Below are 15,976 nucleotides of genomic sequence, written 5' to 3'. Positions count from 1 at the left end.
CATTGCGGAAATTGAAATTTCCGCAATTTCCGCAATTTATAGCTCATATCGTACGGCATACTATAGTGCGCCGTTTTTCATTATTTTTGAGGATTTGAAAAAAAAAAAAAAAAAAAAAAAACGATGGGTTATAGCCCATGTTTTTTGAAATTTTGGAAAAAAGTTATCCTCGTTTCTCATCATTTTGGACCATAGCCCATATCGTACGGCATACTATAGCACGCCGTTTTTCATCATTTTTGAGGATTTGAAACAAAAGGGACAGACAGATAGTTAAAACGGGTGGTATCATGACAATGGGTATTATTAGGTTCCGAAGTTGCATCGTTCCAAAGTAGGCCGGTGGCCGACTGGCACATACAGGTCTAGTAGCCTACTAAAAAGTAATTTGACAAACTAAATACGGGTACTGTGTTTCAGTGTGTTATGTGATTTCAGACGCAGCCTTAGTTTTGTCAACAGCTGACTTACCATTGAGTAAAAACACAGAACAGCTTATATCATCAGCGAATACCTCACAGCAAGTTTTATTTATACATCCAAAAACAAAGGATCAAATTTGTCACACTATATACAGATATTACATACAGTTTATACACATATTACATTTGTACACAAGAAAAATATACATAAAAATGTAAACCTTTGTATACAAAAAAATACCTTAGACAAATTAAACAAGGACCAATAACAAAGGTGACTAGATTATTAGCTCATCCTATCATCTTTAAAAACAGTAATACAGTACATTCAATGAGTATAGGAATTTTGTCAGCCATCTCTGAATTCAAGCAGTTACATGTGCCTACGAGCCCTGTTAATTTTGATCTATGTGGTTGTTGGGAGAGTAAACGGTGCAGCGACTTATCTCATGCTATGTGAATACAGCAGTAATGCCTCAAGAAACATTCCATCCAACCAGATTTTTTTCTTGGGGGGGTATTGTCTTTACATCTAATGACAATGATGCATTCACCAAGAATCCCAGCTGTGTAGTTAAATTTATATACTTAATGTGTTGTCTCTTTGGAACCGAGAGAAGGAGCTGGGCCTTCTCACAGCTGGAAATGGGGTTCTGATGCAGGCTGAATACCGATAATGATGGCAGCTGTTAATGAGTGTCCAAGCAAAAAGGCAAGACAGATATGGGGGGAGGGGGGTCATGGAAAACACCACCAGACTGTGCAAATCTTATGTTGAAATACAAATCTGGATTAGTTTTCTATGCAATGAAAAAAGTTATGGTACAGGTACACAATGCATATATTTGGACCTCATTTAATACCATGAAGAATCAAGCCGGTACTCACAATCTAGGGGAAATGCTGATATGCTCTTGAAACAAAAGGTTGTTGCCTCAGTCAAATCCCCAATTTTCAACAGCTGCTGAACTTACAGCAATCAAAAATATTTGTCCATCAGAATGTTAAAATCAAATGACAGCCTACACATCCAATAGAATTTAATTCATATTGATTAGCGATTAAAACAAGAGACATCCAGATGGTGCACAGGTAAAATCCCCGTCCACCACCATAGACTGGTGTTCAATTACTCCAGTGCCTCCGGCTTGGCCGGGCAGTGTCCATGAGTGGGAAGCTGGTAGGGGATGGGCAATCTTTGTCACTGCACTAGTAGCAACTCCTCCAGGTTGGTCATGGGGCCTGTTTAGCAGGGAGAAGTGGCTGGCGACTCCATGTGCATTGGAGAAGTGGTTGTGTACACCCTCCCAAAACCAACAAGTAGGGGTTGGCAGTGACAGGGACTATATGTACAAAGGGGGAATTGGCAATGACTAAATTGGGGAGAAAATGGAGAAAAACAAGAGATGCGTTCCACAAAATACAAGTTCCACTGAATACTTTGCAAATAACAATTTCAATCCATTTCTACTCAATAATTCACCAATGAACCCCAATGTAGAGATTGCTAATCTATATACTTAATACTCAACATCTGAGAATCTGTCAAATTCTAATAACATATCAAAACGTATGGTTCTACTGACGTTTGAGTAATTATGGAGTTGTCAGTGAGGTTAGGCAGAAACTGCTTTTTTTTTTTTAAACAGCCAACATAGGAATCCAGGTAACAGTGCATCATTGACCTTAAAATACAACTGATAATGTATCTGTAGAGAAAAGCAGACAGTGCTATACCTCAAAAAGTTAATACCATGGTGTCACACTATCACAGACAGCTGACAGAGGGCAAAATCATGTATATACCAAGTCACCGTATCCAAAAACACCACTAAACGTTCTCTCATTCAGTGGGTAGGATGGCCATAATTTCACAAGGTGGCTTTCATTCTGCAATTGGCCTCCCGATAGTGATAACCCGCTTTGTGACCTGGTACACGGAGACGAGACAAGAGAGCAACCGCTGAGTGAACAACAGATCACCTGGATTTGGCCACTGTTGAAAACCCAGTAACCTACTCGGATAACCTTGAGAAGTTGTTCGGCCATGTCAGTGGTCTGTTGCATATGAATCTCAAGTTCGTCATAAAAGAAAAAGAAAATAGCCAAGATTATTAAATGAGCATATCGTTGCTGTCCGGGGAAAAAAACACCTAACTCCATTTGAGGTTTTTTTGTTTTCATAAATCAATGCTATTGAACACAAAGGGTGTTCAATAGCATTGGTTATAAAAATTGATCCAATGTAAAGTATTAAAAAGTGCTCCAGCAAAAACCTCCCAACTCCATTGGATCCTCCTCAAACTATCTGCCAAACCAGCTACCTCCACCCATTTAGCAATCTTAGTTTTTTTCATGAATCAGTACTATTGAACACCCTTTATGAAAAGTATTAAAAAGCGCTTTCAACAAAACCCTCCTCACTCTTACACTTGAGCTGGATATTTTTTCATTTCCTGAAAAATGAACATTTTGGAGTTAGGTGGTTTCCTCCAGCAGCAGAAATATGTTTTATGACACGGTTAAGACAGGCCCAAACATATTCCTGGTCCACATCAGTCTGGATTACATAGTGAGCTACATTTAAGTGGAGACCAATACAATACCTTACGATACAAGAGTATGTCCATGTGTTTATTGCTTTTGAGTAGCCCGGTTTACGTTCCAGTTCCTACTATGCCACCCATGTGGAGAACCACAACCAATGGTGAGGTCAGAGTTCTTGCGTCTGAGCAAACCAATAAAAGAGCATATATATATATACAATATAAAAACAGATGTTTAAAAGCAGTTTGGTAACTTCTCCATTTCTATTAAATAAGAGTGGATCTCATGATTCCATTTCATGACAACAAAATAAATTTAAACATAATGGGTCACAAGTTCTCACAACCTGTACCCTCTTGTCTTTCATAGGGTGATTGAAGCAGTGTATGACACATTTGGAAGAAAGAAAAAAAAAAAACCTTAATGATCGTATGAGCAAGGAAGGATATAGTGGATCAATAGACAAAATGTAACTGGCCAAACAAATAAAACGGACCATGATTGAGGCTTCCGTCAATAAATTCTTGAGCACTGATTTTGTCATGATGGGAATAATCTCACCTAAGGTCCTTCCAACAATGGTAATCAGTTCAATCTACTATCTCCACCACCATGTCTGCCTAACCATCACCCCCTACTGGTGAAACCACAGGACAGCGCAAACTGGTGGACTCACACAGACTCAAACTTCCTTCAGGGAGACCAACTCGCTACACAAAATAAAACTATTAAAATAGCAAGGAAACTATGAGGTTGTGCAAAATTAGATCAAAAATAGTGCACCATTACCACATTGCACACATGTAGCAGATGAAGAAAGGTGGGTCTGTCAGAAGCCACATGACTGTATGCTAAGTGAATATGAGTCCACTGAGTAACCTGCAGCCTATATACGTCTGCTCTCAGTTACTTTGTGGGAAGGGGGGTATGGCGCTGTTGGCACTTGCAGCAGTGGCACTCGCTATTGAGAACCCAGTGGGAGGCGCTGTAGAGCTGTGACTGGGCTGCACATCTTTCGGGATGCCGCTGTGGGAGGCCAACTGATGGCCGAAGGCCGCGCTGAACTGAGGGAGCTGCTGCTTGGGCTGCGCCGAGGTCAGAAGGTCATGTGAAGAAGAGGAGGGCGAGGGGGCAGGTGGTGTAGTCAAGCCCGTCAGGCCACTCTGGGGCATCGCTGAGAGGGCAGCCATGGGCTGAAGGGTCACTGAGTGTGTGGTGGAAGGGGGAGTGGACAGGGAGGTCGTTATGAGGTGACTCTCTGGTCCTATGAGGTTGCCAAACTGTGTGGGATCAGTGAGGGGGAGAGGGAGGTTGTTCCATGAGGAGCGCGGTGGTCCCGGCAACCCACTAAGAGGGACTTCCAGCAGGAGAGGCGTGTCTGTCTGAAAGGAGCTAGCATGCGGGGACGATATGTGGTCACTGTATGGGGATGGCACATGTTCACTACTGTAGTGGCTGCCTTGTGGAGATGATGTGGGCACGTCTGACTTGGCCAGGGCGTGGGGGGTGTGTGTCCTGGAAAATGTTGTCTCTGTCATGGGGCTCTGTGTGAGCATGGTGGTGGAGGGAGCAACCGTAGAGGAAGTGGCCAGGCTGGGCCCGGAAGCTCGGGCCTGATTAGAGGGCTGAGTTGGGGGCGAATGGGGGAAATGATGACCCCCAGCCGAATGCAGAAGGTTGTCCTCCAGCTCTAAGCTGGTAAAGTTCTCTGTGGGGATGCGGCCGTTCAGCAGGTCACCCATGCCCCCGGGCTGAACTGTCCCGGGAAACACAGCCATGGTTCGGTGGTCCACACCTTCAGACGAGGCCAAGTCCCCCATGGATGTCAAGCACACCAAGGAGTCTGGATAAGAACCCATGGCCTGCAGCGCACGCACCAGCTCTTCAGCTTCTTCTGTAGTAGGCAGCAGGTCCCCATTCTTACCTACACATGCACAAATATAGAGTACAATATAAACTGAATGAAATTGCAACCTTATGTACCAATGTTGTAAATACTCTTGCAACATTCAGTACAACAGGCAGTGTGTTCTACTAGTCCGTTGTGTTTTCGCGTGGTGCCAACCTCTCCCACGTGTGGCTGTGTGTTTAAAATTAAAAAAAACATGGGTTATAGCCCATCGTTTTTTGAATTTTTGAAAAAAATGTTATCCTCATTTTTCATCATTTTTGAACATGCCGTACCGTACGGCATACTATAGCACGCCGTTTTTCATCATTTTTGAGGATTTGACGAAAATTAAAAATTAAAAAAAACATGGGTTATAGCCCATCGTTTTTTGAATTTTTGAAAAAAATGTTATCCTCATTTTTCATCATTTTTGAACATGGGCTATAGCCCCTACCGTACGGCATACTATAGCACGCCGTTTTTCTTCATTTTTGAGGATTTGAAGAAAATTCAAAATTTCAAAAAACATGGGTTATAGCCCATCGTTTTTTGAATTTTTGAAAAAAATGTTATCCTCATTTTTCATCATTTTTGAACATGCCGTACCGTACGGCATACTATAGCACGCCGTTTTTCTTCATTTTTGAGGATTTGAAGAAAATTAAAAATTTCAAAAAACATGGGTTATAGCCCATCGTTTTTTGAATTTTTGAAAAAAATGTTATCCTCATTTTTCATCATTTTTGAACATGGGCTAAAGCCCCTACCGTACGGAATACTATAGCACGCCATTTTTCATCATTTTTGAGGATTTGACGAAAATTCAAAAAAAAAAAAAAACATGGGTTATAGCCCATCGTTTTTTGAATTTTTGAAAAAAATGTTATCCTCATTTTTGAACATGGGCTAAAGCCCCTACCGTACGGCATACTATAGCACGCCATTTTTCATCATTTTTGAGGATTTGACGAAAATTAAAAAAAACATGGGTTATAGCCCATCGTTTTTTGAATTTTTGAAAAAAATGTTATCCTCATTTTTCATCATTTTTGAACATGGGCTATAGCCCCTACCGTACGACATACTATAGCACGCCGTTTTTCTTCATTTTTGAGGATTTGAAGAAAATTCAAAATTTCAAAAAACATGGGTTATAGCCCATCGTTTTTTTAATTTTTGAAAAAAATGTTATCCTCATTTTTCATCATTTTTGAACATGGGCTATAGCCCCTACCGTACGGCATACTATAGCACGCCGTTTTTCTTCATTTTTGAGGATTTGAAGAAAATTCAAAATTTCAAAAAACATGGGTTATAGCCCATCGTTTTTTGAATTTTTGAAAAAAATGTTATCCTCCTTTTTCATCATTTTTGAACATGGGCTATAGCCCCTACCGTACGGCATACTATAGCACGCCATTTTTCATCATTTTTGAGGATTTGACGAAAATTCAAAATAAAAAAAAACATGGGTTATAGCCCATCGTTTTTTGAATTTTTGAAAAAAATGTTATCCTCATTTTTCATCATTTTTGAACATGGGCTATAGCCCCTACCGTACGGCATACTATAGCACGCCGTTTTTCTTAATGTTTGAGGATTTGAAGAAAATTCAAAATTTCAAAAAACATGGGTTATAGCCCATCGTTTTTTGAATTTTTGAAAAAAATGTTATCCTCATTTTTCATCATTTTTGAACATGGGCTAAAGCCCCTACCGTACGGCATACTATAGCACGCCATTTTTCATCATTTTTGAGGATTTGACGAAAATTCGAAATTAAAAAAAACATGGGTTATAGCCCATCGTTTTTTGAATTTTTGAAAAAAATGTTATCCTCATTTTTCATCATTTTTGAACATGGGCTATAGCCCCTACCGTACGGCATACTATAGCACGCCGTTTTTCTTCATTTTTGAGGATTTGAAGAAAATTCAAAATTTCAAAAAACATGGGTTATAGCCCATCGTTTTTTGAATTTTTGAAAAAAATGTTATCCTCATTTTTCATCATTTTTGAACATGGGCTAAAGCCCCTACCGTACGGCATACTATAGCACGCCATTTTTCATCATTTTTGAGGATTTGACGAAAATTCAAAATAAAAAAAAACATGGGTTATAGCCCATCGTTTTTTGAATTTTTGAAAAAGATGTTATCCTCATTTTTCATCATTTTTGAACATGGGCTAAAGCCCCTACCGTACGGCATACTATAGCACGCCATTTTTCATCATTTTTGAGGATTTGACGAAAATTAAAAAAAAAAAAAAACATGGGTTATAGCCCATCGTTTTTTGAATTTTAAAAAAAAGTTATCCTCATTTTTCATCATTTTTGAACATGGGCTATAGCCCCTACCGTACGGCATACTATAGCACGCCGTTTTTCATCATTTTTGAGGATTTGAAGAAAATTCAAAATTTCTAAAAACATGGGTTATAGCCCATCGTTTATTTAATTTTTGAAAAAAATGTTATCCTAATTTTTCATCATTTTTGAACATGGGCTAAAGCCCCTACCGTACGGCATACTATAGCACGCCATTTTTGAGGATTTGACGAAAATTCAAAATTTTAAAAAACATGGGTTATAGCCCATCGTTTTTTTAATTTTTGAAAAAAATGTTATCCTCATTTTGCATCATTTTTGAACTTGGGCTAAAGCCCCTACCGTACGGCATACTATAGCACGCCATTTTTGAGGAAAAAAATGTTATCCTCATTTTTGAACATGGGCTATAGCCCCTACCGTACGGCATACTATAGCACGCCGTTTTTCATCATTTATGAGGATTTGACGAAAATTAGAAATTAAAAGAAAACATGGGTTATAGCCCATCGTTTTTTGAATTTTTGAAAAAAATGTTATCCTCATTTTCATCATTTTTGAACATGGCCTGTGTATGTACTGTATGTCTGTCCACCCCCCTTGACGTCATGTGGCATTCAAGTCAATGGCAAAATAAATGTGTGCTGTGTATGTTTGGCGTTGTTGCAGACATGACAAGTGGCTGTTGGACTTTATGCATTGAGTGTTTCGGGAGGCTTCAACAAGCTTATTTTACTTATCAATTTCATGTTATCGATAAATTGAGTGGTCCGTGAAACTGCAATTTATTTGTGTGAATACTACAGAGCAACAGTCAAGTCTGGTATGTGTGAACGTATTCCGCCAATATATTTCTGATCCTAATCCAATTGCTAGACATAATGGCCTTAATAAGTGCACAGGTGAAAACTATAAAAGTGTAATGGTTGGCACCTTCAAACAAGTCAAAGTCCTGCAGATCATCTGGAAGCCTTGGTAACACATCAGAGAAGTCCTCCTGGTTCAGCTCGAGGTCATTTGGAATGTCTGCCATGTCATTGGTGATGTCATCAGGAAGCTCATCTGTGCTCAAGTCAGGGGTTGAAGGGCTCCTGGTGGGCAGGGAATTAAGTTGAAATTAAAAATGAGCACTCAACCTGTTAATATGTCAACTCATAATGGCTCATAATGAAATAGCTCATAACGTAATAAAACTGATAATGTAATAAATCACGAGCTAAATGTAATAATGAGTTACATAAAGAACCTATGTAGGCACTCATAATGTAATACAGTATTACTCATATAGTTGAGAAAAGTATTGCATTCATCGTAATAATCAGTATCATGGTCAGTATGCTCTAGTCCAGACCATAGTTCTGAACTGATACCGACCTAGCCGCAATTTGCAACTCTAGATTTTTTGTACCACCTGTTTCGAATTTGCACATAATGCAGGAGGCAGCAGCACGACCTGTTAAAACAAGTGCTTCCAAACTGCAACACTTGACAGAAAGTAGCTCATAACATGTCTACGGTGGATTTTTATGAAGAAAAAAAGCTCGGCAGATTGAAAAGAGGATCATTCAAGTTGGCCTAGAGCTGCAATGATGGCGAGTTTAACATCGTTTAATACAAGCAGATCGCAAACGCATTGGATGAGTAGGGAGTCAATGGAGGGTATTGCAACTCTAGATTCATCCCATTATAAAAGAATCTAGAGTTGCAAATTGCGGCTAATACCGACCATGATACTGATACTAATTGTTGCCGTTATTAGATTATGAGTTGCTACATAATGTTCTTAATGTCACGCATTACTACATCATGCAAATAGCCAAATACATTTCATATATTACAAAGCATAGACCACATTTCTAAGTTACCAAAAGGTATAGGCTCCTTTTTTGGCCAATTCTTTGGCCTATCCTTTTACAGAAAAGAAAAAAGGAGAAAAACTGTCAAAAGGGAAACAAAAAACAAGAAAGACGACACTTTACATACGATATAACAAATACATTATTTGTGCAGTTCCTTTAAGCTTTTTTGTAGTTATTTATCATCTTGCTTTTAAGTAATCTTTCAATTTTAAAGTCCACTATTCTCTGAATGTGAGATTTTTTTGCACTCATGATTATTACATTATGAACCGTTGTTACATTATGAGCCAATATTACATTTTTAGTTGTTACAATGTATCAACCACAGAACCTCATTGTTAAAGTAAGTTTCATACATTGACGACTGTCTTTTCTCTACTATCCGTCTTGCCTGTCTGCCAGATGCGGTCAGTGTTGGCGAAGGCAGCACTCACTGTTAAATGGAATCCTTCTCACGTCACGTTGTACATGTACATGTTCAGATCTATATACTGTACAGGCTTGGTGGGGTGTTTGGGATAGGCAGACTGCTGGACATACAGGTAGGTACAAACCTGATGCTGGCCTGTGAAGGCATGGCTAGGCTGGTGGAAGGCATCCCCAGGTTTCCCTGGGGCAATGCAGGAGGGATGGGCTTCTGGGGTCTCCGCGGCCCTCTTCTCCTCTTCTTCTTGTGTTTTTTGGTGAGTGCCGGAGGTTTGGTCTTTTTACGTGGCTTACGCTGCTGCTGTTGCTGGTGCTGCACTCTTCTATTACCGTCCCCGCGCAGGAAGTTGTCCTGTGAGGAACATGTGAACAAATATTTGAGTTACGAAAAGAAAAAGAAAAAGAATGAACAAAACCTTTTGTGAAATTAACAGCGCAGCGCGTTCACCATCTTTTTGGCATGCTCTTCGCAGAGTGGCGTCTGGTGTGTGATGTCAAACACAGGGATAGAACACTGCTGACCATCGGCAAATTTGGCTGTGCAACTGGAGAAAAGCTGTTGAGAGCGATTCAACAGGATGTCTGTTCAGAATTGTAAAGGAAATACTACCACACTGAGAGCGACGATCATCACGTCTCTTCTCAAAAAGGGATAACACTGTAGTGTGGTCTAGAAGATCACTATGTAGATCTCACACAGATGTATCGTAAATGAGTAACTGCAATGTGCGGGTAGTGGAAGCTGAGCAAAGGATACGCTGAAAGCAGTGTCGGGTGAAGGGCAGAGCCGTGTTGCTGCAGGTCTGGCCCTTGGTGCTGCCAGTGCAGATCCCCGTCTCTGCGTTCTGCTGCCCTGTTGGAATCACACTAAAGAGAGAGACAGACTGTAGCTGAGCAAACGGCACTAAAGAGAGAGACAGACTGTAGCTGAGCAAACGGCACTAAAGAGAGAGACAGACTATAGCTGAGCAAACGGCAACCAGAGCACCAGTCAATCTGAAAGGGAATTCATACTGTTGCACAATGAAAATGATGCATTTTCAACAAAACGTGCTTGAGAATTTGTCATTTTTGTCAGCCCAACACTGCAGACGAGCATCTGCCTTGTGAGTATAAAACAGCCTTGAGCCTGGCATCAGTACTGTGCAATGGATGTCAGTACATTTTGTACGTTACAACAGAGAGAGGAGCGTTGCTTAACTATAGCGTTGTCATCTACACACCCTCATTTATCAAGCTTGCCCAGACCAAAAAACTGTTGTATCAGTATGCGGAGATCACCAGCACTTTCAACATTTATCAATGTATTGTCACTTTGACTTGAGGGTACGATCTCACATCAGGTCTCCAGGTGGTGTATACAATTCCATCATAGACATGCACTGACAGTCCGACAGACATTTAAACATTATGCAGCAGCCAATAATGACTTAAAATGGTATAACCGAACATTTAACATACTAGTTGTAATTACGGGGTTAATAGGTGACATAATTACAAGCATTTAAAATCAAGCTATTAAAAACAATCTATCATATAAAGTTGGATGCTTAATACACCCATTTAAACAGGAGTTTAAAGCTTTAAGTTATTCAGATATCTCGACATTTGGCTCTATTAAGACCTACAGCATAAGCACTTGCGGGGGGGGGATCATTTTGCAAACAGCAATGTAAACATCTCCAGGGCATATCAGTGCTGGGTGAAATTGATATTCAAAACACATTCCAATCAGTTAAATTAATTATGGTGTGATTTGTGTAGTTGGACAAAGATTACTCCCACTTAATAGGCTGTATGAAAGTCCCACTCGCAAGCAATGTAGGAGTGCCAAACATACAGTATGCAGAGACAGGCCGCGGTGGAATGTCAGGCTTCACTAGGATCAAGGGGGTCTCAACTGTCTGTACATGAGTGCTATACCAGGTGAAGTGTCAGACATCTGGCCTGTGTGGTTGTTGTGCACAATATTGCTTTAATATTATTGCATTAACAAGGTGCAATTTAATGTTCGGAGGGAGCAGTCCAAGCAGTGGATATCACAGAGTCCCAAGTCGGACTGAATGACAGAGGGACAGGAATTTCATCACTTCTGAAATTATGTCTGGCAAGTAGGCTTAACAGACTGCAGACTACGCTGGTTTCTACATTCCAGTGATAAATGAGGGCCTGTGACTCCATTCATGCATCACCTTTTTCTGATTGCACGCTTGAACGCTTTTAAACTGGTTATTATTCAGAATACCTTGAGGCCGTCTGAGAGACACAGCGTAGCTCCTGGATCAACTGCCCAGCACAGTCAGGGTCTTTACTGGCAGCATGTAGCAGGGCTTTGCGGAAGGCATAGCGGTATCTCTTCTGGCGCATGCTTGCCCTCTCCTGTCTGCACATGTGCTTGTATTTCTCTCGGAGGTACGAGCAAAGCCTGAGCAACCGCGTTCTCCGAGACGAATCACCTTCCTCTTCCAACCTATTAATTAATAGCAGTCATTACATGTACTATAACATTGAAAATGCATGCTGTAGTGCGAGTATTGAGTCACACTAACCCATACTGCTGTCTCCAAGAGCTCTGAAAAGGTAGCTCTCTCTCCACTTCCTCTTCATCGTCTTCAGCGCTGTCCTCCGACCAGTCCAGTCCTGGAAGAGAGCTTGTTAGAGCAGCCCATCTATCTCAGCAGCTTCCTACTACAACAGCTACATCGAAAGAACCTTACTCAGTCAGTCCTTCAAGAGACTTGCAAATCAGTACGAATAAATACAAACAATTTATGAATAGTATTTAATTGTTGGTAAATGTGGGCAGAGGAGGCACCTAGATTTGGGAAGAGGTCTCCATGATCCTGATGTCTCTTGGCGCAGAGCTGAACCAGATGCTGCAACCTGGCGAGGGAGGCAGCTGGCGGTGAGAAGGCAGCTGGCCGCATGACCACCACATGCCGCTGAGTACTACTAGCACTGTCCCTGCAGCTAGAGGGCAAGTGAGTGGCAGTGACATGGGGCTTTCTGCTGAGCGATGGTCCGGGGGGCTGTGCTAGACTTGGCACTGCACTGGTGGGCAGCCCTGGAGGCAGAAAGGTAGGTGTCTGAGGTGGTGCTGCATTGCATAATAAACCCTGCTGTTGTCCAGTGAGGACATAAGAGGGCACGTTGGAGTGCTGGGGGGTCTGGAGAAGTCCTGACTGCTGACGGGAGAGGTGCGTGTTGAGTGGTGAGGCGGGGTGGTGATGGACTCGGGGAACAGGAGAGGGGTTAAAGTGCTCTGGAGGTGGTTGGAAGAGGTCAGTGTCATGGTGGAGTTTCTGGTTGAGTGTCAGACGACCCTGCAGTTTCTTCTTCACGGCGATGCCCTTCCGAGGAGTACCTGCCTCCTCCCCGTCTGTGTCATCCTCATAAAAGGCAAAAGGGTCCAGGAGTTCCCCATCTTGAAGGGGTAACAGGCGTGTACAAGGGGGAGAGGGCGGAAGCTCATCCAGACCGTTGGGTGCTTTCAGAGCCAGAGAGGGTACAGTTATGTTAAGTGCCACTGACTCTAGGTGAGGTCGTGAACGCATTTCCTCCAAAGCATCATGCTTCTTTTTTCTCTCCTTCTTGGGGATAAAGCCCAGAACTTGTAGGTGACTGTTACAGTATCTGTGGGGGGGGGAACATACTTTTTAACATACTTATATTACAATTGTGAACAGAAAAGCTCATAGAGATACAGACAAACACTCACCTGCGGTCCTCAGACTTGGGGATGGGATTGGTACATCGCTGGCTATTGTACTTGGCGACATATTCACATTGCTTGAAGGGGGCAGTCTTATCCTCCAGAACATGTCGGATACAGAAAGCATAGCCATTTAGTCTGCGCTGTTTGCAGAGCTTAGGGCTATATGAGCACAATGGCTTATTGTCCACCTCCGAGAAGTGTATGTGTTTGCCTTCATACATCACGTGACTCTTGTCCTTGAGAACATCAGCTGATGGGATAAAGGTTGGGAAAACTGAGAATTACACAAAAACTTTCAACTGTCATACAGGAGATGACCCTTCCTGCACCTACAATCAACACAATATGCAGAGAGTAATGCTAACTCCCCTCTACAATATAAATCCATTCATCTAAATACTTAACAATACTGGGATTGAGACAGAATGAACATGCAATAATCATAATTCTGGGTCATAAATCACTCAAGATAGTCAAAATGTGTTACTAATGTGAATTTGTTTGATTTTACGTGTGTGAAAAAACAAATTTGCTTGTGCATTGCAAAAAACCCAAAACATAACTATAATTTGTCACAGTCAGTAAACTCATTGAGAAGTCTATGGACGATTGAATGATAACTGTTCTAGTATGCACTAATTGAATGCCGGGCTTAGCAGGCTAAATACGGCAAAAGTTGGTCTTTGTAAACTGAACATGAATCATGATTAACAAAAAAAATACAGTATTCCGTTCAGACTATTCACCCATCAGCTGTCACAATCTCAAAAACAGAGATAATAATGTAATGCTTGTATTGGGAATGGGATATACATTATTCAGCAACCATTTAGTTAACTCTATAGAGTATAAACCAATAGATACACACTGATGGTAGTAAAATCACATGACAGATGGCTGCTATAGTGCAGCAGAGAACGTTTTAAGAAGCACAACTATAAGCTGACTATTATAACAATGTTTAGTCAAAAGTAAAAAATAGAAAAATAGAAATAACTAAAACAACAAAAAGGACATGCCAACTACTCATACTTCAGCTTGATAATGAACTAGTTAGTATTCAAATCAGATGCTACAGAATTAACCAGTTACCAACGAGTAAGGGGTTAGCTGGCTAGTTAGTTAGTTTGGCAGTAAATCTGTTGATTTATTTTACTGGTTAGTTGCCATAAGTTAGTGGTTAACACGTGATGAACATGCAAGGAAGTATTAGCTATCCATCACCTGCAACAGCAAAACGGACAGCTTTAGGGGCTGCTTAGAAGTGGCTAGTTTGCTAACATTAACACTGGTACGATTGTATCCTAGACATGATAATTGTATATTTTTCCACATATTTTAACTTTTAAGTGTAGGTTATTTTTTGGAACGCTCGTATACTATAAGGTACATGTAACCAAATAACCCATTAGAGCCTGAACAGCTAGCTAACCGATACTAGCTACCGATGTCAACTTGTTAACATTAATATGACAAGTATAAACAATAGACGCGTAAACATACAATATACCATATTAATATACCAATTACCAGATATAGATATATATATCTAACCTGCTCTGGACTTACATTGCAAATGTAACAATGCGAGCCAGACTGGAACAGGTGACAGAACGTTAACTTCAGAGCTAGCTGCCAAAGCTAAAAACACCAAATTTTGTAGGCGGTAGCTAGCCAGGAAACGGAAACATAAGCAAAAGGCTAGCGTTACAAGTATACTTTCAGTTGAAATGGACTATAAAACCAGTGTATTGGAAAAGTAATACCACCAACTGTATGACTTTATCAAATTCGACCTAATTAAAAGTATAAACATTAAACGTGTTAGCCATACAGTTCTAGACAAAGGGCCTGCAGCGGAGGCTTGAGGCCTGTCTAAAAGAGGCCTTCCAAAAAAAACACCAGTCGATCTCAATTACTAGCAGTTACTACTATTTATTATAGTATTAGGTAGCTGCACGACATACAGCCACCATATAAATCAACGTATCTACACCTGTCGAATATAACGGCAGTATTTACATTGGCCTTCGGCTATTAAAAAATAAACGTCAACTATAGGCCTCTGGTCAGGGGGCTAGAGTAGACAACGCTGCCCACGGTCAACCTCACGAGACAGGCCGTGTGAAAATAGAGTCCCAGGATGTAAACGGCTCGGCTTACCTTCAATTGGTATGAGCTGTGTACGGTATTCACTCCGGATAGACGGCTCAAATGTCTATTAGAATCAGCTAGGTTATTTGTGCATCGATATTCGATATTGTAAGATACTAGCAGTGATCTTCATCGAACCCAGTATATCTTGAAATACAGATGCATGTAAATATAGATTATCCACAGCAAACATTAGCAAGTTGGGGAGGCTGCTGAGGATTTTTTTGTTAGGTCCACAGCAGACTCCTCACAGCACCACTACAGGCACTGCGGTGACATGACAACAGTCCGCTGAACAACAACAAACTCCTACCATATTGGAAATTCAACTTTGTAAAAAAGCAACAGCACTGTTACAAGTGCAATGTAATCCATTCTTCTCGTGGGCATGATGACATTGTGGTTGAACGACAACACTGTTTCCATTGTGGACATTACGATGATTAGGTAATTGTTGTTGTAGGACAAAACGTCAGCCCAGGGAAATGTTAATCTATGACATCCACCTGGATCACCCGCTATCATCTTCATGAATGAGTTATCAACCCTGACGGACTGTTGCCGAGTGCCGACTGGTGCTCATTGCTGATGGAACATGTGCCAATCACACACAGGAGCTGGAACACAACATAA

The 15,976-nt window shown here is 41.0% G+C and overlaps 1 protein-coding gene across 2 annotated transcripts; it reads right to left on the bottom strand.

Moving 5' to 3' along the window:
* Window positions 1-2,425: 2,425 nt before the first annotated feature.
* On the bottom strand, window positions 2,426-15,854 carry ino80da (INO80 complex subunit Da). 2 transcript variants are annotated; one of them, XM_080785058.1, is made up of 10 exons: window positions 15,353-15,854; window positions 13,193-13,439; window positions 12,290-13,107; window positions 12,024-12,114; window positions 11,720-11,944; window positions 10,232-10,341; window positions 9,923-10,056; window positions 9,603-9,826; window positions 8,123-8,280; window positions 2,426-4,893 (listed from the first exon to the last, which is right to left on the bottom strand). In XM_080785058.1, the coding sequence occupies exons 2-10, from the start codon at window positions 13,408-13,410 to the stop codon at window positions 3,872-3,874; spliced, it is 3,000 nt and encodes a 999-aa protein (XP_080641184.1). In that variant the 5' UTR covers window positions 13,411-13,439; window positions 15,353-15,854; the 3' UTR covers window positions 2,426-3,871. The 2 variants fall into 2 exon arrangements, with proteins under 2 accessions (XP_080641184.1, XP_080641185.1); XM_080785059.1 differs by lacking the exon at window positions 15,353-15,854 and adding an exon at window positions 14,759-14,855.
* Window positions 15,855-15,976: the final 122 nt, after the last annotated feature.

Source organism: Protomyctophum bolini, assembly GCF_963924005.1.
Source record: "Protomyctophum bolini genome assembly, chromosome: 16".
NCBI classification, from domain to species: domain Eukaryota; kingdom Metazoa; phylum Chordata; class Actinopteri; order Myctophiformes; family Myctophidae; genus Protomyctophum; species Protomyctophum bolini.
The sequence above is the reverse complement of the archived record's forward strand: the minus strand, read 5'-3'. Positions and strand labels throughout refer to the sequence as shown.

Coding starts and splice junctions, on each gene's coding strand:
- ino80da (XM_080785058.1), bottom strand. CDS start 13,410: ATGTATGAAGGCAAACACATACACTTCTCGGAGGTGGACAATAAGCCA. Junction 10,057..10,231: donor CACCCGACACTGCTTTCAGC/GTATCCTTTGCT, acceptor AATTCTGAACAG/ACATCCTGTTGAATCGCTCT. Junction 8,281..9,602: donor CCTTCACAGGCCAGCATCAG/GTTTGTACCTAC, acceptor CCTGCCCACCAG/GAGCCCTTCAACCCCTGACT.